The following is a 24,545-nucleotide window of genomic DNA, read 5'->3' on the forward strand; positions in this document are numbered from 1 at the left end:
TATTAAGTACTGTATTATTATGTTTAAGATGTTTTAGTGTATTGGGAAGTGTGTATTATTCATTTAAAGGTAATATGTATACTATAAACTAAAGTAAACATTTGAATAACTGACGCTAGATCAGGACCGTATGTACTGATTCTGACTTAAATACAAATTTGGGTTAAAGACAGACCTAGGTTAAGGAATTCCTATTTACCCAGGGCCTGCATTTTGGGTCTGTGGATAGAGGATGAGATCGCCAGTCTATTGTATCAATGTTACATTATGGAATGCCATAGAATAACATAGACGATGAGATCAAATGGTGTCGGAAGGAACAATAGCTTTATTCACTTTAATTCCATCCTTGTACAACATGGTAGAGAAGCAACAATAGCAGCTTGCATTAATGTAGCATCTTCACAGTCATAAAATGTCCAAAGAGGGCTTTACAGGGTGATTATCAAACACAAATTGACACATGTTTTGTAAGGAGATAATTAAGACTTACAACCAAATGTTTAATCACAAAGGGTCTTCAAAGAGGGAAAGGGAGGCAGGGAAAAAAAAGAGGTTAGAGAGGGAATTCTAGAGCTTGGCAGTTGAGGGGGGTGGTTGGGGTGGGGGCTGAAGAAATCCTATTTTCTTTCCATGCATTAGCTTTAAACCAATGGGCAGACCTCTGGAATTCTCATGACTCAATGAAGTTGAGTATATTAGCTATGGTATCGTGTCACTCATTTCTCATCAGTGGAAGTTCTATTCAGCTATTTATGCTGAGATTCTTCAGAGCAGTTTGCCACATGTCAAAGTGGGGACAAGTAGCCAGCTGGAAACTACGTGGCACAAGAGGTAAACTGACAGCACTCCCCACAGAATGGACAGAAATACTCCCTGCAAACATCTAGCTATCGCTGGGGCGAGAACCTTTTTTTTTGCTGAGCATCTGATCACATTAAAGATTGCAAACTAGGAAACATTTTAAATCAATTTAAATCTTTTACTATGTAATATAAATATGGGACATTGGTGATTAAAAATGTACTTAACGTATCAAAAGCAAGCTTTGCTGAAAATTATTGATTTGCAATAGTCATTTTGGGGGCTTACAAATACAGCAATGACTCCATGCAGAACTTACAGTTAGTTCCATGAAGGCCATGTAATTTTTTTTCCGTTCAACAGGCCCATAAAAAAGTTTAGATTCAGTTGATTCCAGCTGGGTGAAGAAGGAAGAGGCTCTAAAAGCTGTGACGACATTACATTACCAGATGCAACTTCTGAACTTTTTGACAAAAGCTGAGCTCATGCAAGGATGCCAAAGCTAATGCCAGCTGTACTGATAGTCCTTATCATTCCCAGAATATCTGTGCCCACGTAACAGGAATCCAAGAGTGGAACTTACTGAAAAATATGTCCAAGGGGATGTTATCTGTGGAATATAAAAGGATGGGAATAACGTTAAGCTAGTTCGATTCCATTTAGGGCACTGTATCGTGCTGTGGGCATGACAAGTCAGAATACAAGTATCAGCAATCAGAGTGAGACCAGACTAAAGAAATATGAATCTCAGGAAGGAAGGATGTTTTTTTCTCTTATGTAGCTAAATTATATGGTGCTCTAGTTTGGGTACTTGCAATTAAAATAGTATTTTCTTTGTAAATTTTTTCAGTGTGGATGTCACCAGTCAGACAACCATTGATTGTCCATCCCAAATGGATAATCAGGCATTTCTGAAGGGTGCCGAGTCATGAATCTGGTGGCTGTTGAGTTATATAGAGGCCAGACTGGATAATGAGAGCAAATTTCCTTGCCTATGGACACATGGGCTTTTTGGTCCCATCATTATCACCATTAAAGACACTGATTGATATCAGTCTATATGCTAGTCTGGTAACGTAACTAAGGTATAACCATATCCCATCAAATTGAAAGGTAGACAGACAAAAACTATTCCTTCCAGAGGCATCATTAGGAGAAGGGTCAGAAACTTAAATCTGGAGCCAGACTTTCACACGGTGAAAATCATGGACTCAAAATACTCCAGGGTGGAGTGGGGGGGGGGGGGGGGGGGTGGGGGGCGGGGGCGGTGTCAATTGGATACTTCAAAATTATATTTGGCAGATTCTTGTTCATAGTGGCATTGTGGAGAGCAGATGCAGTGAGATCCTTTGAAGCCATCAGGCTGAACGACTAAATGGTCTCAACACATCCCTTTGTCCAGCTGCATTTCTAATTTGAAGATATATTTCCACAAAAACATATTCAATTAGAAAATATTTCCTAAGCACATTGACACAATGCAGTAGACATTTTACATGATTTGATCTACATTAATATGTTTCACAGCTTTGAAATAAATATGACCAATCATCATCAGGATTTTTTAGTTGTAACGTCATCTCTCATATGCAACAACGTTAAGAAGTATGAAATGCTATTTCATGAAGTTGGAAGGGGATAATCCAATCGATATGTTACAAGCAAACATTTTTTTCTTGATAAGAGTTTCTCTCATAAGATGAGTTTTGCTGATATTAATGGTCCAAATGAAACCTTTATTGTACTTCACCCTTAGAGCAATGAATTGGAATATAACTGGTCCTTAAAAGTAATGTGGTATAATAATTGACTTGCATGTTATAGTGTATGGACTCTCCTTCCCTACTGCATTTAAAGAGCAGAATCATTTATCGCAACAATGAATTACCATGGCAAAGAAGAAAGCTACTTGGCCACCAAGTCGATGGTTGACACGAGCAGGAAACTTTCCCTGGGTTCCCAGCTGATGCTTTTCGTGAATATTTACAACAGCTGCGTATATATTAATGGCACCTTTGACATAGTTAAATATTCCCAAGGAATTTCAGAAAATTTTTGGGCAGGAAACCATAAGCTTGGTCAACAGGGGAAAGTTTTAAGAAGTGTCTTAAAGAAAGGGAGATGTGGTGGGGGGTGGGGGGAATGGAAAGAGAAGTTTGGGGAGAGGATTCCAAATATTTGGGATCCAAGGAGCTGAAAGCTCAGTTCCCCATGGTGGAACAATGAAATTCAGGATTGATCAGGAGATCAGAAATGGTGAAAAGCAGGGAACTGGGAGGATTGCTGAAATGAAAGCACTACACCTAGACAGCAAGAGCTGGAAAAAGCAGAAATAGCCTGCAGTTATTTTCACAATGTCAGCTATAGGAGCTTGTTGGTCATATACCACTAGGCATGCTTTCCTACATTATATCAATGATTACAGGTCAGAAGGGTTTGACTGATGGTAAAATGTTTTGGGAGATTCCTGAACTGTGAAAGATTCCATTTAAAATGTTGAGAATGGGCCAGATTCAGGTTGCACTTTGCAATGAGCAAAGTTTGAATGACACTGGAGCCCGTCATTAAGCTTGTTAGCTACAATCTTAGGATGTCCCATCTCTTCTTGAGCTGCCAATCACGACATGGCAGAGGCAGTGAAGCATTCACATTGTAGGTGAGAAATCCTTATAGCACTTTGCCCCTTATCTGCTGTGACCAAAGTGTCAACCTGTTGCCAACTGAAGTCAACACAGGGTGGATCACAGCAACAACCTTCATTGATATAGCAGCTTTAAGAGACTGAATCATCCAAATAAACTTTAATGGAGTGGAGTGGTATTGAATAACAGGATATATTTGGACAAGTGACCAAAGGCATGACCATAAAGATGAGAGTTCGGTTGTACTTTTGGAGAGAAAGAGAGGCAGGGAGGTTCCAGGAGAGAATTCAAAAGTTTAGGATGTAGGATGTAGGCAGTTAAAGGCATGTCCAGGAATGACCTCACCTTTAAAGTCAGGGGTGGGCATGAGGTGAGTGCCCTGAGCCAGCACCAATTGACAGAACTGAATGGCCTCCTCCCATTTGTATGAATTCTATGATTATCGCGGAATGATAGAGGAGGTTACAAAGTCTGGGGAGGGTTGAGATTACATGGAGTGATTTGGGAATGACAGTATACATTATAAAACTGAGGCCTTTTTGGATTGGTAGCCAATGCTACTTCTGTATCCAGCAGAAGGAGAAAGTAATGGAAGTGTTGAACTCCGCCCTGACCCACTGCTTTTCCAGATTCTTACAGATTGATGACTAATCATTGGAACAGGCCAATTCTGAAGAAATATCACAAGCATGTAATTTTAGGGTTTTTTTCCAGTTATTAGATGTTGCCTGACATTCTGAGTACTAGCATTTTCTTTTCACTTCATATTTCCAGTAGCTGCAGGGTTTTGTATCTCATTTCCAGCAGATCTCAAACATGATGAGATGGAGTACTGAAAGGAGATAGAACATCTAATGGCATTGTGTCAGGACAACAATCTCTCTCCCAATGTCAGCAAAACCAAGGAACTGGTTATTGGCATCAGGAAATGAAGAGGAACAGATAGCCTTGTATATATCAATGGTACTGAGGTGGAGATGGTAGAGAGTTTCACGTTCTAAGGAGTAAACATCACAACAACCTGTCTTGGAGCAATATATTGACGATCCAACCAAGGACCACCAAAAACTCTCCTTTCTCAGAAACCTGAAGAAATTCAGCATATCTCTGTAAGGCGACTGATTGTACTCAGAGACAAGTGAAGAGTACAAACATGCTTTTCATAGTTTACAATCAATGGACAGTAGACACATCAGTCCTCAGGTGAATATGAGGTAAGGTGGGAAAAGCAAGGTTTATATTGGGGTAGGTGAGGGTGGAGCCAAGGGAGGAGCCAGTCATCTGAACAATACACAGACAGTAAATTCAGTTCACTGCATTCACCCTTCCTTCAGAATAGAGCCTGTGGGTGGAAAAACAGAGCCCATTTATTAAAAAAAACTAATAGTTTACAAATATTTACAAGTCTGTGAGGGGGTCTAGTGCCACAGTACTGCAGGCTTCCCAAACTTCCTGGACACCCTGTGGTAGAGGATCAGTGGGACTCGATGGCTCTGGCTCTGGTCGTGGAGTGGATTGACCCACTTCCCGAGCCGTGTCTTCCTGGACCCTGAGTGAGGTACTCGGTAGTTCCTGGCTCACTTGAGGCATTGGATCCTCAGTTCCAGTGGGTGCCAGGTTGCTGGCCAAGTCTTTCTTCCTTAACTCTAGCAGTCGCTGCCCCACACACCTCAACCTCACCTCACGAGGGTGTCCCGGATTTATTCCTCCTCTCTCACCTGGGCCATGACCACTTCGTCGTGGCATTTTCTGGTCAGGGCCCACAGTTCAAGAACATAGTCGTCCAGCGATTCACCTGGATGCTCTGCTGATGTTGAGAGAGCTGGGACCTCACCAGCACATTGTTTTGGGGCCTCATGCAGTGGGCCTTCAAGCCTTCTATGGCTGACTCATATTTAGGACAGCCTCTGATAACAGTGAACTCCTTGCGGCTGACTGAAGAGAGAAGTGCAGGTATCGGAGTTGTCTTGAGTGGCCATCAGGTTGGACTGGAAGCACTCCAACCAGTAGGTGAATTCCTCTGGGGCCAGATGGTTGACCTGGAGCTTGCCTGGGTTCAACAGAGCTTCCATCCTGCTTCAAAGTTAAGCTATTAAAATTATAACAGACTGATTGTACTCAGAGACAAGTGAGGAGCGCAAACACGTTTTTAATAGTTTACAATCAATGGCCAGTAGACACATCAGTCCTCAAGTGAACCTGAGCTAAGGCAGGAAAACAAGGGATTATATTGGGGTAGGTGAGGGTGGAGCCAGCCATCTGAACAACACACAGACAGTGAATTCCAGTTCACTGCAATCCCCAAGTAACTTTTAGAGATGCCCCACAGAAAGTATCCTGTCAGACACAGTTTAATAAGGGAACTGCACTGACAGAGACTGCAAGAAACTGTAGAGAGTTGAGAATGTGGCAGATCATCAGACAGACAAGCCAGTTCCACCACCCACCCCCCCCCCACCCCCACCCAAAAACCACTGTCCATATATTCTGGCATCTTGGGAGGATTGGCAACATATTAAAAGACCCACCCCACACAGTTGTTGGACAGAAGACACATATGCTTGAAAACATGAACCTCCTAATAAAAGGACCATTTATTTTCTGCTGTTACCAAACTGTTAAATGCATCCCTCATTGTTAAAGATGATGCCCTTGCATTGTTTTAACTGCATTTTTCCCTATACCTGTTTATTTCTTCATTATTACTGCACTATCTGCTATATGAGTTAACATGTCTGGACTGCAAGTCAACAAAGCTTTTTTTCTCTATCTCAGCTCCCGTTACAATAGACAACTCAATTCAATTCATGATGAAGAATTTCAGTCCGAAATGTTGACTACCTTTAGCCTTGCATGGATGCTGCCTGACCCACTGAGTTCAAGTTTTCTAACATCTGCATTTTCTCTTGTTAACTTCAATTCAATTGTTTTTCTCCTCTTCCACTGTCCCCATTCAGCCCCTTCTACTAACACCTTCTCCAGACATCAGATGAGATTAACAAGCCTTCACCAACCTCTAGATCAAGCACTCACATCAATAGGGGTTTACAAACTGGGGCTGCTCAGGGCCTGTGTGTCCTACCTATGTAGCAGGCCCCTGCAGCCCCTTACATACTGGGCTCTCAATTGGCCGGTCAAACAGCAACCAGCCAATTTAAGGGTGATCCCACCCCTTTGGTGAGGCAGGTGCATAACACACCAACTGGAAGTCACCGGTATCCCTGCTAAAACTGATCTTTATATTCACTTTATGAACATATGCTGATTATCACAGCGACCTAACCTGAGCTGCTCACTCTCTACACTCCAACCTCCCACCAACTGGTGTCGTGCATGCATTCACACTGATGTCATCTTCCGCCCAGGAAGCCATCTATTGATTACAAATTGAGCTGCAGCAGCTACACATTATGTCTACTCGGGTCAGCAATCCCCCTCCGAGGTGGTTTACTGACCCGTGCAGTTAAAAAAAAGATTCTACCCACCAATTGGCCTCTACAAGGTGGCAGATTAAACTTGTGTTACAATCCAATTTTTAAACTCTAAATATCCCTCGGTTCCTTTCACACTTTCTTCAATGCAATTTAAAACATGCCTGATTTTTTTTAACAGCAAATAAAACAAACTCCTGGAGGAAGCCAGCAGGTTAAGCAGCATCTATGGAGGGAAAGGAATTCCCAACATTTTGGGTCCAGACCCTGCACCAGGGCTGAGAGTGGAAAGGAAGATAGGCAGTATAAAGAGGAGAGGGGGACTGGTGAGACTGGAGCTGATGAATGGACTGAGGAGAGGGTGAGAAGTGATGGGCAAATGGAGCCAGGTCATGCCTCCCATGACCTTTCCTCTCCTAATATCTGTAAACTCCTGAAGGCCTCAGAATTCTTCTAATTTCATCATTTCAAAGCCCTTATACAACCACTCAACCTCGATCCACTGTTGGCGCTTTGTTGGTCCCACCCTCTGAAAGTAGCTTCCTCTAACTCTATGCCTCTCACACATTGTAAAATCTACATTAGCTCCTCATTGATCGACTCCTTAGAACCATGGAACCATAAAAGCACAGAAACAGGCTCTTCTAGTCTGTGCCAAACTATTTTTCTGACCTGCACTCAATCCATAGCCATCCATACCTCTCCCATCCATGTACCTGTCCACATTCACCATTTCTGCGGGCAGCTCGATCCACACTCCCATCACTCTGTGTGAAAAAGTTCCCCCTAATGACCCCCTAAACTTTTCCCCTTTCACCCTTAACCCATGTCCTCTTATTTTTATCTCAGTGGAAAATCCTACCTACATTTACTCTGTCTATACCCTTCATAATTTTAAATACCTCTATCAAATCTCCCCTCATTCTTCTACGCTCCAGGGAAAAGTCCTAACCTGTTTATCCTTTCCCCGGGTTCCTAAAAACTGGGTAACATCCTAGTAAATTTCTCTGCACTCTTTCAATCTTATTGCTATCTTTCCTGTAGTTAGGTGACCAAAACTGCACACAATACTCTAAACTTTTATATAACATCCCAAATCCTTTTCTCAAGATTTTGATTTATGAAGGCCAATATAACAAAAGCTCTTTTTACAACCCCATCTAACTGTGTGTCACTTTAGGGGAATTATGTTTCTATGGTATATTCCCCGATCCCTCTGATTTACTGGACTCCTCAGTGGCCTCCCATTTACTGTGTATGTCCTTTCTTGGTGCAGCACCTCACACTTGTCTGCATTAAATTCTGTCTGGCATTTTTCAGCCCATTTTTCCAGCTGGTCCAGATCCCTCTGCAAGCTTTGAAAGCCTTCTTTTCTGACCACAACACCTCCAATCTTTGTTGTTAAGCACAAAAAAACCCCACGTTTCAAATATTTTGGGGATTAAAAATGCCATATAAATAAGGGATCTTAGTCCTGAAACAGTAACTGTTTCTCTTTCCAAAGATGCTGCCTTACCTACTGAGTGTTACCAGCATTTTCTGGTTTTTTTTACATTTCAGACTTCAGCATGTTATTAGCATTTGATTGCCACAGAAATAATGTAGTCTCAGAGCCATTAGCCTTTTTAAAATCATATTTTCATGACATTCATTTTTACAGGAGATTTCCTGTTAAGAATATAATGGTGGTATAATTTTAATTTCAGTATATCATTTAAAAATCACTTTATATATTTAAATAACAGATTAATGGTCTTGTTTTCACCTTTTCAAATACCAATCTGATAATTGTTTGTCTAAATAGGTCCATTTAACACCTCATTATTCATGATCCAGTAGGTTTTTGAATGGAACTACGCAACATAAGGACCGTGGGTTGAATTTGGACCAACCAATTATTCATCCAGCCCACGATGTAATTTTAAATTTGGAAACAGACAAGCCATAACCAGCACCTTTTCATGAAAACAATCCATAGAAACATTAACCCTTCAGGTTATGAGATTCTCCAGTCTTATGTGATTCTTTTTAATACTGCATTTCAAATTTATGCAAAATCATTCCTCAACTCACTTTTCATCATATATTGTCTGAAGTAGAGTAAAATCAAAAGTGTTTTAAATTTTGAATTAGTATATGAATTTGTCTTTGGACAATTATACCTTTTCATAACTTCAAGATCGAAAATATACTGCATTTATTCAAAACCACATAATAGCAGTCACATCAACTATGCAAATAGGTAATGGTCAGGAAGCAAACTGCATTAAATAGTTAAAAATTCCAAAGGAAAATTACAAAACAAATTAATAGAGAGTCAAGTCCATGCAAGTCAAAGATAATCGCTAAATCATTTGATCTTTTCTTTTTTCTTTATAACTGTCATCAGAACCTCTCTTTTTAACAATGTTTGGAAAATATCCATTCATGCTTTCAAATTTTGACTGATTTTCCTTTGGGTAAGAGGTTTACTTTGTTAAAGATGGCATGTAAATACAACTTCCTTCTTGTACTTGGGGGTGGAGGTGGGGGGGAAATGTTTTCCCGCCTTAATCAGATTGCTTAGACAACTTGGCCAGCATGGATGAAAAGACCAAAGGGCCTATTTCAATGCTGTAAACTTTATGACTCTAATTCAAACACTACCAGTAGAATGATTGTCTATTATACAAATTCCAATAAGCTGCACAACACATCATCAGTCTATTAAACAGATATAAATTACACCTTTTTAAGGGTGCACTTTGTGACAACACTTTATCCAAATGGAATAGTGATGACTGGACAATATCCCTATCAATCAAGCGTGGAGCCCACAACATAAAAATTCACTCAATTCATTAACAGTTCTATCCTCCACTCACTGCATTTTCTGGATATATTACCTTGCTTTTATCAGTAGCCACTGATTTAGTTTATTTCTGCTAGTTAATTCAACTGTATATGAACTCATTTGACTTTATTTGTGGTACAATGATGTGTGTGCTCATTCATATACTCCACCTCTCATCTAACTCATTGGCTGACACTGCCTTAACCTACCCCTACAAGTAGAAACAGCTGGTAGGGAGTTTGTGTGGAAGGACATGCAGAGAGGGCAGAATTGCAGACATTGAGATGAGTTGCAACAGGGACACAGAATCCAAAAAAAAAGCACCAAAAGTAACAGGGCTAAATGTTTTGTATTTAAATGCAAGCAGCCTAAGAAATAAAGTGGATAACCTCGTATCCCAGCTACAGATTGGAAGGTATGATGTCATGGCCATCACAAAGTCATAGCTAAAGCATAGATGTCATTGGGAGCTGAATGTCAAAGGATATACTGTATTGAAAGGATGGGCAGGTAAGCAAAGTAGGTGGGGTAAGGAATAACAATAAATCATTAGAAAGAGGTGACAGGATCAGAAGATATGGAAGCATGGTGGGTTGACTGAAGAAATGTGATGGGTAAAAAGACATTATTGACAATTATATACAGACCTCCAAAAAAGTAATGAGATGTGGACAACAAAATTCAACTGCAAATAGAAAAGGCATGTCAGAAGGGCAATGTTATGGAGGCTTTTAATATGCAGGAAGATTGTAAAAGCCAGGTTGGACTGGTTCCCATGGGAGAGAATTCGTAGAATGCCAACGAGATGGATTTTTTAGAGGAGGTTGTTGATGAACCTACTAGGGGATCGGGTGTACTGGATTGGGAGTTGCATAATGCACCAGAGGTGATCAGAGAGCTTAGAGTAAATGAATCATTAGGGGGCAGTGATCACAATATAATTGAGTTCAATTTGAGATTTAACAAGGAATAACTAATGTAGGAAGTGTCGGTATTTCAGTGGAGTAAAGGGTGGATAAGTCTCCTGGACCTGATCAATTTCACCCTTGGGTTCTGAAAGGAGTAGCGGTAGAGATTATGAAGGCATTGGTAATGATCTTTTGGGAATCAATAGATTCTGGTATGGTCCCTGAGGACTAGAAAATCGCAAATGTCACTCCACTATTCAAGATGGGAGGGAGGCAACAGAAAGAAAATTATTGACCAGTTAGCCTGATGTCAGTGGTTGGGAAGATGTTGGAGTTGATTTTCAAGGATGAGGTTATGTAGTTCTTGGAGACACATGGCAAGATAGGCCAAAGCCAGCATGGTTTAATTAAGGGGAAATCTGGCTTGACAAACCAATTGGAATTCTTTGAAGAAGTGACAAGCAGGCGAGATAAAGGAGATGCAGTGCAAGTTGTATATTTGAATTTTGAGAAGGCCTTTGACAAGGTGCTTTGTAAGAAAAGAGCCCATGGTATAACAGGAAACATACTAGAGTGGGTAGAGCATTGACTAATTGGGAAGAAGTAGAGTTGGAATACAGGGGTCATATTCTTTTTGGTTGCCAGTTGCTAGTGGTGTTCCATGGGGTCAGTTCTGGAGCCGCTTCTTTTTATGTTGTATATTAATAATTTAGATTATGGAATGAATGGCTTTGTGGCCAAGTTTGCAGATGATATGAAGGTAGGTAGAGGAGCAAGTAGTGTTAAGGAAATGGAGAGACTCCAGAAGGACTTAGACAATTAGGAGAATGGGAGAAAAGTGGCAAATGAAATACAAGGGCAGAAAGGTCATGCATTGGTAAAATAAATGAGCAGAATATTTTCTAAATGGGGGGAAAATTGAAAGTGCCCAGATGAAAGGGGTTCCTTGTGAAGGATAGCCTGAAGGTAATCTTGCAGGTTGAGACGGTGGTGGAGATGGCTGCCATTCATTTCAAGAGGAATAAAATGCGAGAGCAGGGACGTGATGCTGAGGATTTATAAAACAGTGGAGAGACCTCACTTGGAGAATTGTGAGCAGTTTTGGGTTCCTCACTTAAGAAAGGATGTGATCACTTTGGAGAGGGTTCAGGGTGATTCTGGGAATGAAAGGGTTATCATATGAGGAGTATTTGACAGCTCTTGGACTGTACTCGTTGGAATTTAGGAGAATGGGGGGGAATCTCATTGACACATTTTGAATGTTGAAAGACATAGACAAAGTTAATGTAGAAAGATTGTTTCCCATGGTGGGTGAGTCTAGGACAAGGGGGCACAGCTTCAAGATTGAAAAATGTCCGCTTAGAACAGAGATGCCTAAATATTTTTTTAGGGCGATAAATCTGTGGAATTTGTTGCCACAGGCAGTTCCGGAAGCCAGGTCATTTGATGTATTTAAGGCAGAGATTGATTGGTTCTTGATTAGCCAAGGGCATTATAGGTAATGGGGAGAAGGCCGGGCAGTGGGGCTGTGAGAAAGTGTATTCTTTTATTATTAAATGGTGGGGCAGACTCAATGGGCTGAATAGTTTATTTCTGCTCCTATGTCTTATAGATTTATAAATTGCAAGGTCAGTCACATCCTCAAAGATGGAAACAGGGTTCACATTTCAGTGTGATAAAAGATCAAGTGAAGTAGCAATTCACTGGCACTTCATCCAATCTAGTGCCCTGCATTCAGTACTCATCATGTAGTCTACTTCACATGGGGAAACCCAATGCAGATTGGGTGCCCACTTTGTAGAACATCTCCGTTCAATCTGCAAGAATGCTTCACGCTTCCAGTTGTCTGACATTTTAATTCTCCATCTCACTCTCCTTCTGATCTCTGTTTTTTTGACTTGCACTGTTCTGTCATGGCCCAATGCAAGTTCAAGGAGAAACATCTGATCTTCCAACTGGTCATTGACCTGGAACATTAATTCTGTTTCTCTCTCCACAGATGCTACTCAATGGCTGAGTATTTTCAGCATTTTTGATTTAATTTCAAATTCCCTGTATCTACAGCATTTCTTTCTTTGACTTAATTTTGTTTGGTAATCAGCAACAATGGGGGTGGGGGGGGGGGGAGGGCAAACAAGTGGTATGGGTTGACTCACTTTACAACCTCCTTTCAGGTTTCAATCTTTCTTTGTGCCATTGAACTTCAGAACTCAGCACGTTATTACAGAATGAACACCAGCTATAATCCAGTTTATTATTGTGTGCACATTTACATTTGGACCTAATCCACCCCATTAATTGAAATATCACATTTTATACATCACTGCAAGAGGCCATTTGGCCAAATTTGTAGATGCAAGCTGTGAATTTGCTGATGAAATCCCACTCACCTGCTCTTCACATGTTGCCATTCACAATAAAAATGGGAACAATCTTTGAAAGTTCCTTTGAATCTCCTTCCATTCCCCTTCCTGGCAGCACATTCAAGATCTGAACTTGTGAATTAAAACAAATTGTACATGTGTAAAATCCCAAAAGTTTTATAATAAAAACAATTATGAAGTATCCTATAAATATATTATGATACATTACATTAATTTGTACAATTAGAGCTCGGCACAGAAAATAAAGAAAGATTGCCTAGTGTGTAAGGGGTAGGAGAGAGGCATTATAAGACTGTGATTTCACACGGAGCCATATGCTAAAGGGCAAACCTCAGACAGTTTAGATGTGTCATCTGAATCTCTGTGTTATATTGTCGCCCCTGAAAAATCACACTTGTCTATTTGCTGTTATTTACAATGTTTATTTATTCTTTATCTCTTTTTTTCTCTATCTTACTTTTTGCAGCCATGGTCCTCTGCTCCAGAATTGTAGGATGAGCTTGTGAAATTTTTATCTCTCTGTGTGCTGCAATTCTCATCTGGATCTCAAGCCTTGCCCCCCTCCTTGTTAATAAAAGATGATGGAAAGGGATTGACCCTTTGCCACTGTTTCTGAGGCACCATATTTTTGTCTCCTTGTAACAGACCACTGAAGGAGGTACAGTACAATTCAAAAAATATTGCCAGTTTACAAAGAAATAATATGCAGTTGTTTGGAAAAAAATACACCCCATTTATCATCATGCTATAAATATACCTCCCCAATAATTTCTAGAATTCTCATGTTTCAGAGGAATTAAAATATTCATTACTCTAGAAATGCATCCGTTGGTCTTAAGGATTTTAGGCAGGGATCCGATTGATTAAAATATTTAAATACCGTTAAAGTACAAATTATCAATTATTTGGTAATATTACCCTATAAATTGTAAATCTTGATAATGTAGGCTTTTTTTTAAAGGAACTGAAATATATGCAGAAGAGAGTTTATTACAAATAGATAACTGAAATCTTTTTTTTAAAGCCATTTAAAAAATATAACACAATTCAGGTTAATGCACTGACTGGTTGTGTTACAAATGAGTCCTCTAAGAACAGAGTTGTGGTATAAAGAATCATCTCCAGGCACACTCGTATGCAAAGTGGATTGTTTCTAATTATTAACTAAGCAGGGCTCGTATTAACATACCAAATGTATTTTTTTTTGAGGATTTTGAATTATATAGCTTTATCAGGGTAACTTAACCAATATTATCATTTTCACTTTTAGTTTGTTAAATTTGAGATCATCTGGTGAAGAAAGAGTGGATTTTTAAAATATATATATCAGGAAAGATATGATGGAGAATCCATTACGTCTTGGGAAAGGGAAATTGATAAGTATTTTGGGAAAAGAGCAAGCCCGTGAGGTGTGGGGAGAGAGGTCAGTACCATTTGTGTTGTCAGATTTTGGGATTCGAACCCAAACTGAATAGAACTCGATGGTGATTTGCATTGGTTACCACAACCCAGGCATCGGGTGTGTTGCATGTGAATTGGCCCCTTGATTTTACTTTTCTCCAAGAATCTGTACAACTTCTTGAACAATTCGGTTACCCAGCGCTTCAGTGAATCGACGTGGAGGGCCCTGACAGCTGAGGGTACCTCGAAAGCTTTTTATTTTGTGAATTCATTTGAACAAATTACTGGGAGCATCGGCAAACCAAGCCAATGAATGATAGTACTCCGAAATATCTGTTCGATATTAGCAAACCCTTGGTCTTTCATCATAAAACACAGAAGCAACCAAGATTTTTTTTGTGAATACTCACCGGTTTTGAGACCGGGGCTGATGACTTTAACGCTTTGAGGGCTGGAAAAACACCACCAATGCGTTTAGGAACTAAGTTTCCTGTGCTGTGGTGGCCAGACTAACCTCCCCGCGCGTCTTCCAACCAAAAGAATCATTGCGTGAGCGCAGTTGAAGGATAATTATTTGATCTCCGTGCGTTGTGTTGGTGCGGAATAATGGAATGAATGTTAAGTAGGACAGTGGCCATTCACTGGAACCATTCTAATTTCGCTGGGTGGCAGGTAACCCCTTAAGCACCGCGGTGGAAGTTTTCGCCCGAAATTAGATCAAGCCTCTCCTTTTCGTGTGTTGATTCTGAAATGATGGCGGGCAAAGACCCATTTCTTTGCTTTATCTGATCTGAATTTGGCAGAAACTCGTTTCCCAGCACGTCTGAATGGACGTGGTGCTGTAAAATAATTCCTCTCTATCCAAGATCCAGTTGTTCCATTGCCATACGATTGCAAAGCTATTGATCCGCAAAAAAAGACTTCACGATTCACCTGTACGATTTTAATTTTTGATGTGCAAGTTTCAATTCACGTCACTAAACTTCGAAATGTGTTTAATTCTTATGCGGTCGTACATTTATTTGTTTTCGTATGGGTGATTTAAAAGTGCTGGAAATACATTTCCAAATTCAAATTTTTAAATGTTCACAAGCTTTGAAGCTTTAATTCATTCCAAGAATTTTGAATCCTCTCTTATACCAGAGCGGGGCTGAGACAAATTAAAATATCTCTTCTATAATATTAAACATCTGATTTGCATCATTTTAGATATTAGCAGTGCAATGTTAATTAACTAACTAGTTCACTTGGTATCGATTTAATTATTAAAATAAGCCCTACCAAAAATGTTATTGAAAAAAAACAAATTCATCCAACTTCAAAAGTTCCAACCTCAAGTTAGATTCATGTTTGTGTGTACTTTGGTCAGTATGGTTCATAGTGTGAAAAATATATTTTTTTAAAAGTTAGATTCGGGTGACTTTTGCCTCTATTTAGTTCTGAATTAGATTCAGTATGCATATTTATATTTGTTAAAGGCAAGAATAAAAGTAGTTTCAATGATGCAGGTGAAATTGGGTGATGGTACTACTGCATTTAAATGTAGACCAGGAGTTCTTTCTCCCTGGCAGTTTTAGAGCTTTAATAAAAAAATCAGTCCTCTTTCTCTGTGCAAAGCGATTCGGCGCTCTTTAGGGATCAGACGACTTCATTGACAGGATTTGCAAAGAAGGGGCAAATTTGTTTTTTTGTGGGGGGGGGGGGTGGATAACCTCCATTTACTTGCTCGTTCTTGATATAATCAAGGTATCAAGACCTTTATTTTAGAACAGGGACCGAGAGGGAATACCTTTCTGGTGTTTTTTTAAACCGAGCCAAAATCTTTCCTTTCTTTTGTTCCTCCTTCCCGGAATTTATTTTCATAGATTATTTCACTTATTACGATTATTTATTGTGAGGACGAGATTTTCTCACAAAATTCACCGGCAGACACTCTCTCTGGTCTAGTTAATATTTGGCGAGACGAAATTATCTTGAAATTGACACGGGAAAATCACTGGTGGGCAAAATGAACATGATAGTTTTTGACTGACGTTTAACTGTGGACCTCATAATATTGGACAGCGTGGTTTGGTGGTCGCCGCGACCTTCCCACCAGTCACGCGAAGAGTCGTACCTGCGCGTGTTATCTGCACAGCACAGGCTAACATCACCTACGATGCCGTCAGTAAGGGTATCCTGCTGTTAGAGTTATATCCTCCTATCGGGTTACAGCAGGAACAAACACTCCAGATGTTCTCAACAAAAGCATAACCAGTTTGGGGGGAAAAAAAAACAAGAGCGTGGCATTGCGAGGTTAATCCCGAGAACACCTTGCATTTAAAAATATAAATACGGATATTGCTCCTGTGCAGAAACCTGGTCGCCATATTTTAAAGAAATAAAAATATACAACTTGCATCAGATGATCATTAGAAATGCCTCCCACGAATGGAGCCTTCGCACGGCTTCCTGAAGTGGGAGGTCGTAATGCACCAACAGTATCTCCAACCCAAACCAAATTGAATTTAAATGTGCCTAAAATTACAGGAGCGGCCTTTAGGGGAGAGTGAACACTTGGAAATACAATTTTGGTGAATTCTAAAATATCGAAATTTTAGTTTAGATTACTTGCAATATGCCCCTTCATTTAAAAAAATACATTCTCCTTATGAATTTTTCAGGATAACGAGAGAGGGTATTAAACCTTCCCATGGTGTCTCACAGGTAAAGCAAAGTAAAATACATAGCTGCATTCATGCGATATCAGATGTCTTGATATTTTTTTCTTTTAAGAATGGGCAAGGATGGTCCAAGTCGCTTTATGAGTTAAAAAGGCAGTTATTTGCTTTCATCACAAGGCCCATTTGAGCGTAGACTTTGGAGCATCTAAAGGAGTTTTTTTTTTTACCGGGGGGGGGGGGGGGGGAATGATTCCACAACCAAAATATCTGGTGTGTTTCCAACGCTGGTGAAGTAGAAAGAACAATTCTGTTTTATTCAGTGCAAATGTTTGGATAAAAAAGTAATTCCTGCGTGTTCATCCTTAAAGACCTAATGTATCAATAAATCGTTTATCAATGGTAACTAACTTGATCATTAAATATATTAAAATCCTGTGTGGACCAAACGTTCTAATTGCGGGTTCGCTCACCTACCGAGGGATGGTCGAGAAACCAATTTAGAAAACGTGTATAAAGTGACTCCCAACATCGTTGAGGGGCTGTTCGATATTTGAACATTAAATTCTACGGTACCACACAGTGCCCATTAGTTAAATTGGAACGGTAAAATGCCGGAACAGGTCTGCAACTCCGCTCTCACACTTTGTAGGGAGAGCTTCTAGGAACTAGTGCTTTTGGTAGAGTGGCGACTCTCAGTACAATCGCCCAAGGACGGAATGAGAAAGAGAGAGAGAGAGAGAGGGAGAAGTGGTGAGAGGACTGGAAGTATAGTGCCCTCTAAACCAGAGGTTCTTTTATTCCACTGATCCGGCTGAGATATACCGCAGTGATCAAGCGTTAGATGTAGCATTTCTGTAGCGCCGCAAGCGTATTGAAATCGGGGAAAATCCCCAGGTTTGCTTTGTAGTAAACATGCGTTCTATTTAGAAAATAAAATGAAAAAGGAGTATAACTAATTCCGCTCATAATTTCATATTTTTAAAATGCAATATAATATCCAAATCCTGATATGTTCTTCGCCCATTTGGATGAAGTGTAAGAGTTTAAAAAAAACTGACAACCCTATTGCTTACTGGGACTAACCTACATGTTGCAATAAAACCTCCGCAACGTTGGGAGTTATTGGGAGATTTCTCTCTCTCTCTCTCTCTCTGCGTGGAGTTCTGTGGCACTCTATCATCCTCTCTCCCTTTCACTGGACTGCCCCCAGTCAGTCCGTCAGTCAGTCAGTGTGAGTGTATCTGTGTCAGTCTACAGCCCACACGTAACCGCGTTTGGAACTGACGCACAGGCACTCCAAAGGAAGACAGGCTGACTGACAGATAGAATGGACGGGTCATGACGGAGGATTGAGTACACAGATGTCAGGGCGGAACCTGGAGTTGTTCTATACGTTTCACCTCCACACGCACTTCTAACATTCAAGTGCAAGTGAGTCGGACATTATTTTCCAATTTCCCCCACCCCCTTTTATTTCCTTTTTTTAAACCAAATTCAAGAGCATTTGTGACTCAATCCTGGATCGCCATGTAGTAGAAACACGCCAGCCAAATCGTCCGACCGACCGTTCCAAGCGGAAGTTTTACTTTAACATTGCGGTCGCGATCGAGCTAACATTCTGGAGAGTAATGATGAACTCACCGATTGCGAATCAGTAATTCTGCGTGTGCGGGGATCGGCGGGCGGACAGGTTGGACGCGAGCCGTTTCTCTGAAGTTCGGGCTGAGCGGGTTTTTTTTTCCCCCCGTTGCCTGTTTTCTCATGGTGTCGCCGACGGACGAAGCGTCCGACTCCGGGAGACGGTGCGTGGGGGAGCCGGCCACTTAGACAGCGGTGAGCAGCGGTCGCTGGAAACCAGCCCAGCCCCAGCCTTGCAGCGTGGAGTCGGGAGAAGCAGCCAGCGTAACAGCCCACACCCCCTCCTGACTGAACCCAACTGGCAACAGAACGAGCGACAGGGAGCGAGAACAAGGAATAAAGTTCAGCAAAGTGTCCCAACAGTTAAGGCACGCATTGGGGCTTTCTGTTATTATGGTTGGATTTGACCGGCTACGTTCTTTATAGAAGGAAAATGTGATCCAGAAAATATTCTTTGTAGTGGGTTTCACGGCACAAAGAGAGGTGGGTGGTAGTGGAAGTACAATTGTGTGGAGTAATATTACTGAACAAGATCAGTGGAAGAAAGAACGCGGCAAAGAAGAAGAGAGAGCAAAGCCCTCCTCTTCCCGTCCGAAGTATTCACTTCCTTAAAGGTGTAACGAATCAATCTGGAGCCGAGTATCAGCCAACCAAAAGTAGAAGAGGGGAAAAAAATGCGAAATCCATGGTCTCTGCACAACTCTAACTCAAGTTAGCGGGCACGTACAGATCAAATAGATCTAGCAATAGCACAGTATTAAACTGAGAAGAGGGAGAGAGGCCTGGAATCAACTGGAGACCAAGTTGACAGTGAGTTGGTTGGAAAGTTCACCCGCCTGGCAAAATAACCACTCCAGGGGCTGCCACCCAAATAGTCCTAATGCCAGCTGAGCTGATCTCTTACGTAGTTTTTTTCCCCCCAGCAGAAAATTATGGGGAATAGAGATGTCTCGGAAATCTGGAAGCGTCGTGGCGATGTTAAGATTTAAACAAAGATTGGGAAAAATATCAAAATCAAATCTTACTGGCTGTCCAAACCGCCGAATCCTCATCCAGGAATTGCAAACAATATTTCTCCAGGAGAGGAAACGTTGCGGATGTTAAGTGGTACATCTTGCAGACAGAACGTCTGTCACATCTGGAGCGCAAAGAGGAATCTTTGTTTTAAAAAAAACGTTGCAACTGTATTAATATGTCCTAGAGAGAGAGAGAGAGAGAGATGAGAAGATTGTAGGGCACTGGTCTCTGGAAGAGATTATTCCTGGGTACTGTTCGATAGCTCGGTGGATCCGTTGAGACTGTCTTGCACGGTGGATTTCCCCGGAGCCTCAGAGTTTTCTCCCCACTGCCTCCGCCCCCTTCACAAAAATAATAATACTGATGGTACAGAAATAGTTCACAGCTCTCTCACTCAACTGTGTGTGATGCCTTGGCTGTATTGATTGAAGTGTTGAAAGTGGGCAGAGAGAGAGAGACAAGAACCTGTGGTGCAAAGTAACTGGAGTGTGCGCCTGTCTCATCCACATGAAACAGTGGCTGGAATCTTTCTCACTCACACTGTTATCTCCTGTCACTGAGGAGCTCTGCGGAGCGGCCGAGGCGTTTATCGACTGCCCACGCACATCAACCTTTAGCAGAGCGAGGGAACCACATTAGACCCCCCCCCCCCCCCGCCTCCCTCCCTCTCTCAAGAGCTACAACTTTTCCTTTCCCCCTTCCCTCCCGATCCACCACTCAACCCTAACACACCCTTCTCATCACAGACACGCACTTAACCCCCCACCCACCAAAACATTGCTACTTTTTCGCTCTCTGCTTTGTATTGGGTCTGCATGAAAACACAGAAAATTAAAGTCAAAACTCCGGAAAGTCCCAACCGGCATCAGAAGCAACCAAAGCCATGCCGAGGAGAAAGCAGCAAGCGCCGCGACGCTCGGCAGGTAAGACAGAGAGTGTGTGGACTTGATATCTTTTTTGTTTCAATTCATCCGGATCCAATATGGTTATTTGAGGGGATCACTTGCATCCTGGACATTGCACTTTGAGTGGTGTGGTGTGGGTGCCCGATTTCCCGGTGTGAGTGGCGTGGTTTGTCAGCTGTCTGTCAAATGCAGTCACGATCCCTTGCTACGTCGCAGATCTGCTCGCCTGCACCACTGCATCTTCGCCAGCCCCTCACCTGTTTCTCCACCACTACCCTCCGCCCCCACGGACACGCTCTTCCCCTCCCAATCAGGACTGCAGCCTCGATTTTTTTTTTGGTAACACTGAAGCATTTAAAGTCTGAGCAGTCGAACTAAAACAATAAGGACAATTTCATTTTTGTTTTAAAATTCGGGAAGTAAACATTTTCAAAACAAACACTGATCCTTTTAAAATAACAAAACTCCCGTCGAGGTCGAGACATGTGCAGTGTAAACCTGTAGGAGAAGGTTGTTAAGTTTCCCCCCGTTGCCTGAATGGTGTTTCTTTGAGGAATACGTTAAATGAAAGCAAATCAACAGAGCACTTTTTTTTCCACAGAGAGATGTTTTGTGGTCAACGGGACCTAGCTGTTTTTTTTCCGCTTCTTTCTCTTTTTATCCCTAATAGACGATCCCTATCCTTGATTTGACATGTGATTGATCCTCTGTCATCCAGGCAGCCTTTGATCTATTCATTCCTGATAAACATCAATAAATCACTCACCATAGCAACCCACATGTTCCTGACTTCGTTCACACTAAGCCACAACACTTCTCATTATTTCACCCTCAGCCCCCAAGTTTGGCTCCATCCCTTTCCATTTCTTTCTGAAGTTTTAAGGCTGCATTTATTCTTGCACTCCGCTGCCCCTTCCTCAAGAAATTATTAATCCCCATTCAAATCAAAAATCGTCTTTTATATTCAGAATTTTTAAAAAACCCCACCAAATCAACTCTGCGTTATGCATGTTCTAATAGCACCCCTATTTTTTTTATTGAGGTGAGATTTCTAAGTGCGGGGGGGGGGGGGGGGTTCAGCTTGGATGACATTATGGGTCTCGATTTAACTCGTGGCTTATCGAATATCTTCAACTTTGAACAACAAATATTTTTATATAAGCGGCTGAGAACATCTGATTCAAGCGTGATGGTGCATGGTAATTCGACCTGACAGCTCTTACATAGAAACAAGCCGTCAAGGCGACTTTTTCCAATATTGATTTAATTGTCTCTCTTTTGACAGGCACATACATCATTGGTTTTAATGGCCAATCAAAAATTGGCAGGCTTTAGTGCTTCCATTCTTTGCTGTACATGACATTTGGCATGCTTAATCAAAATGCAGGTTTGCAATAGCCATGGAGTTGATGACTGAGTCATCTGCTGTTTAAACGGAGAGAAAATCAACTGAAAAGATGCTAAAATGTCTTTTGTAGTGGCATTTAAGCACATTTTCCATTTGAATCATGAGTTCATTAGGTAGGATTGTGCCTTGTCTGACTGTTCCAGCCTGCATGGGATGACTTTTTCTCCCAGAGAGTGGATTTGTTTGGGCACTGAAGGGGTGGGCCAGCAGTTATGGTGGAAGCTGAAGGGTGCAGGGAAGGGAAATGGTCCCATTGCTTGTGTATGGGAGTTAGGAGAGGAGGAAATGGTTCTTCATGAACCAGGCTGCCTTGGAATTATCACTCTCAAAAATAAAGGGAGGGAAAAGGGATGTTTCTCCTGCTTCATTACAAAGCATCTAATTATCTGTAAACTTGATGGATTTGTGACAGCTTCAATGATTAATGCTGACAAATTTAGTAAGGTGTCAGCCTGGCAGTCGGTTTGATGTGATCAAGTTGATATTATACAGTCCCCATAGCCCGTAGTGCAGAATTAACTCAATTTACTGGTGCAGGTGACAAATGGACTTTACTACCTGACTAATCATGTCACAGAGACAATACTGCTGTAATCACCTCAGTAATTCTGCTGCTAACAGAGGCCAGCCTAAAACATTCCAGCTATGTTGTTTCTTTCTTTCTGATCTGAAAGCTTACTGCAGTTTTTCTTATAATGTGACGGCAGTTTTGTTCTAATAAACATTTAAAGTATTACATAGAGTCTACAGCAAAAAAAAGAGGACTATTTGTGCCAGATAGTCCATGATGGTGTTTACATCCCACACATCCGCTTCTCTTCATCACCTATATCACGATCCTTTCTTTCCCATGTGTTGATCCTGTTTTCATTTCAGTGCATGGCTGGAGCCACTCGATGTGGGAATGAGTTCCTCAGTGAAGAAAGAGCTTTCTTCTAAATTTGTTATTTCAATTTCTAGTCCTCGTTGGGCTTTTCAATCTGAACTGACAAACAAATGAAGAATAAATGAGTGTTCCAATGTGTCCCATTGCTGCCCCGCATCATGTTTGGTGGCTGCAGTCATCTGGGTTGTTCATGATATCAATGTTCTATTCACATTTCAGAATGTGCACCGCTGCAATGAAGTTCATTTAATTGTGGTGTTGATGATGTATGTGGGGAAACAGTTGCGTTAAACTTCCGAGCTTATCTTAATGCCACATTAATGTAAGTGTGGATGGTGAAGATTAAAGATGTGATCAAAGTAGGGGGCTTAAGTTGAGCAAAAGCAGCAGAAGAGAGAACTTTGTTTCTGTGTGCCAAGAACAAGGGGGAAAGAGCTGAACAAAATTGGAGTAAAGTTATTCAAGAAAAAGCATGTGTTCACTCAGAGAGAAGTGGTATCATGAGGGGTCAACAAACCAAGACGTTTTAAGTTAGCAAGACTGTTGGAGGCAAGTAGATAGAATGGAAAAACAGATCAAATATGATCCATAGCAAAAAAGAAAATTTTAAAGGGGTGGAGGCCTCTTCCTCTTCCTCTCTTCCAATTCCACAAGGAATAAGTTGGGGAAATTGGGAAATAAGTCAGTAGATTGACTCCAGAGTCCCGCAGCCACTGTTAAAGAAGTCTTAACATTGCACTTGAAACCCCAACAATGCATCAAGATTTGATTTCTTAGTTAGCAGATGATTGGTGTGTGAAGTAACTTGAGAGGTTAGGAATTAAACTGCCCGCTCAAATTTGTAAATAATTTGAAATATTAAGCTCTAATCATGTGCAAATATTAAATCCATTTTAACAACAATATAATGTAGAAGGAAAGAGATTTTCTGCACAGAGGGATATAATTTGATTCATTGTTCCTCTGCTACCTGAGCCTTTGGACTAAGCTCAGCTGCAAGTCTGTTTGCAACCCTCCTGATTAAGATGCAAAATAATCATCCAGCCACTTTTTAGATGAATGGATCTATGTTTTCTAGCCTTCCTGTCATCAAGTTCCAGAATTCCATGCTTCTTTGGGTGAGAAGGAATCCCTCAACTTTCTGCTGAATCTGGCCTTTAAGGTGTGTGTGTGTGTGTGTGTGTGTGTGTGTGTGTGTGTGTGTGTGTGTGTGTGTGTGTGTGTGTGTGTGTGTGTGTGTGTGTGTGCGCGCGCGCACATGCAAAACTCCTAGGGTTCTGAGCTTCAGTGGTATTCTACTCATATCAGTTGACCTGTTGACTCTTAACAAACCTATCCCCACCTTAAATACAAATTTCTGTGCCTTCATTTTAATTTCAGTGGCAAATATTACAATTCTGTTTCACAACAAATGTCAAAGTTTTGCCTTTAGCACATCAAATGTAAAAAAGAAAGGCCACATTCAATAACTCATGGCTCTGATATTATTCCCTCCTGTGTGCAAATTGGCAGCAGTGTTTCTCAAACTTCAAAGAAGCATTGTATTAGCTGTGAAGTGTTTTTTGACAATCAAAATACCAGAGTTGACAGTTTTTTTTTCCTTTTACAGTCAGCATTTAATGTCA

The 24,545-nt window shown here is 41.1% G+C and overlaps 1 protein-coding gene and 1 long non-coding RNA gene across 5 annotated transcripts in view; one reads left to right on the forward strand and one right to left on the reverse strand.

The window, feature by feature from the left end:
• Positions 1-305: 305 nt before the first annotated feature.
• Positions 306-19,309, reverse strand: LOC138755213 (uncharacterized). 2 transcript variants are annotated; one of them, XR_011352122.1, is made up of 3 exons: positions 18,708-19,309; positions 13,009-13,108; positions 306-1,414 (listed from the first exon to the last, which is right to left on the reverse strand). It is a non-coding gene; the product is annotated as an uncharacterized lncRNA (long non-coding RNA). The 2 variants fall into 2 exon arrangements; XR_011352121.1 differs by having other exon boundaries at positions 13,009-13,113.
• tshz1 (teashirt zinc finger homeobox 1) overlaps positions 18,338-24,545 on the forward strand; it is a 229,795-nt gene continuing 223,587 nt past the window's right edge. For all 3 annotated transcript variants that reach the window (XM_069920792.1, XM_069920789.1, XM_069920790.1), the window contains exon 1: positions 18,338-20,644. In XM_069920792.1, the coding sequence (XP_069776893.1) occupies positions 20,605-20,644 (40 nt within the window). In that variant the 5' untranslated portion in view covers positions 18,338-20,604. The remainder of the gene's footprint in view (positions 20,645-24,545) is intronic.

The sequence above is a fragment of the Narcine bancroftii genome, chromosome 2, assembly GCF_036971445.1.
Source record: "Narcine bancroftii isolate sNarBan1 chromosome 2, sNarBan1.hap1, whole genome shotgun sequence".
NCBI classification, from domain to species: Eukaryota; Metazoa; Chordata; class Chondrichthyes; order Torpediniformes; family Narcinidae; genus Narcine; species Narcine bancroftii.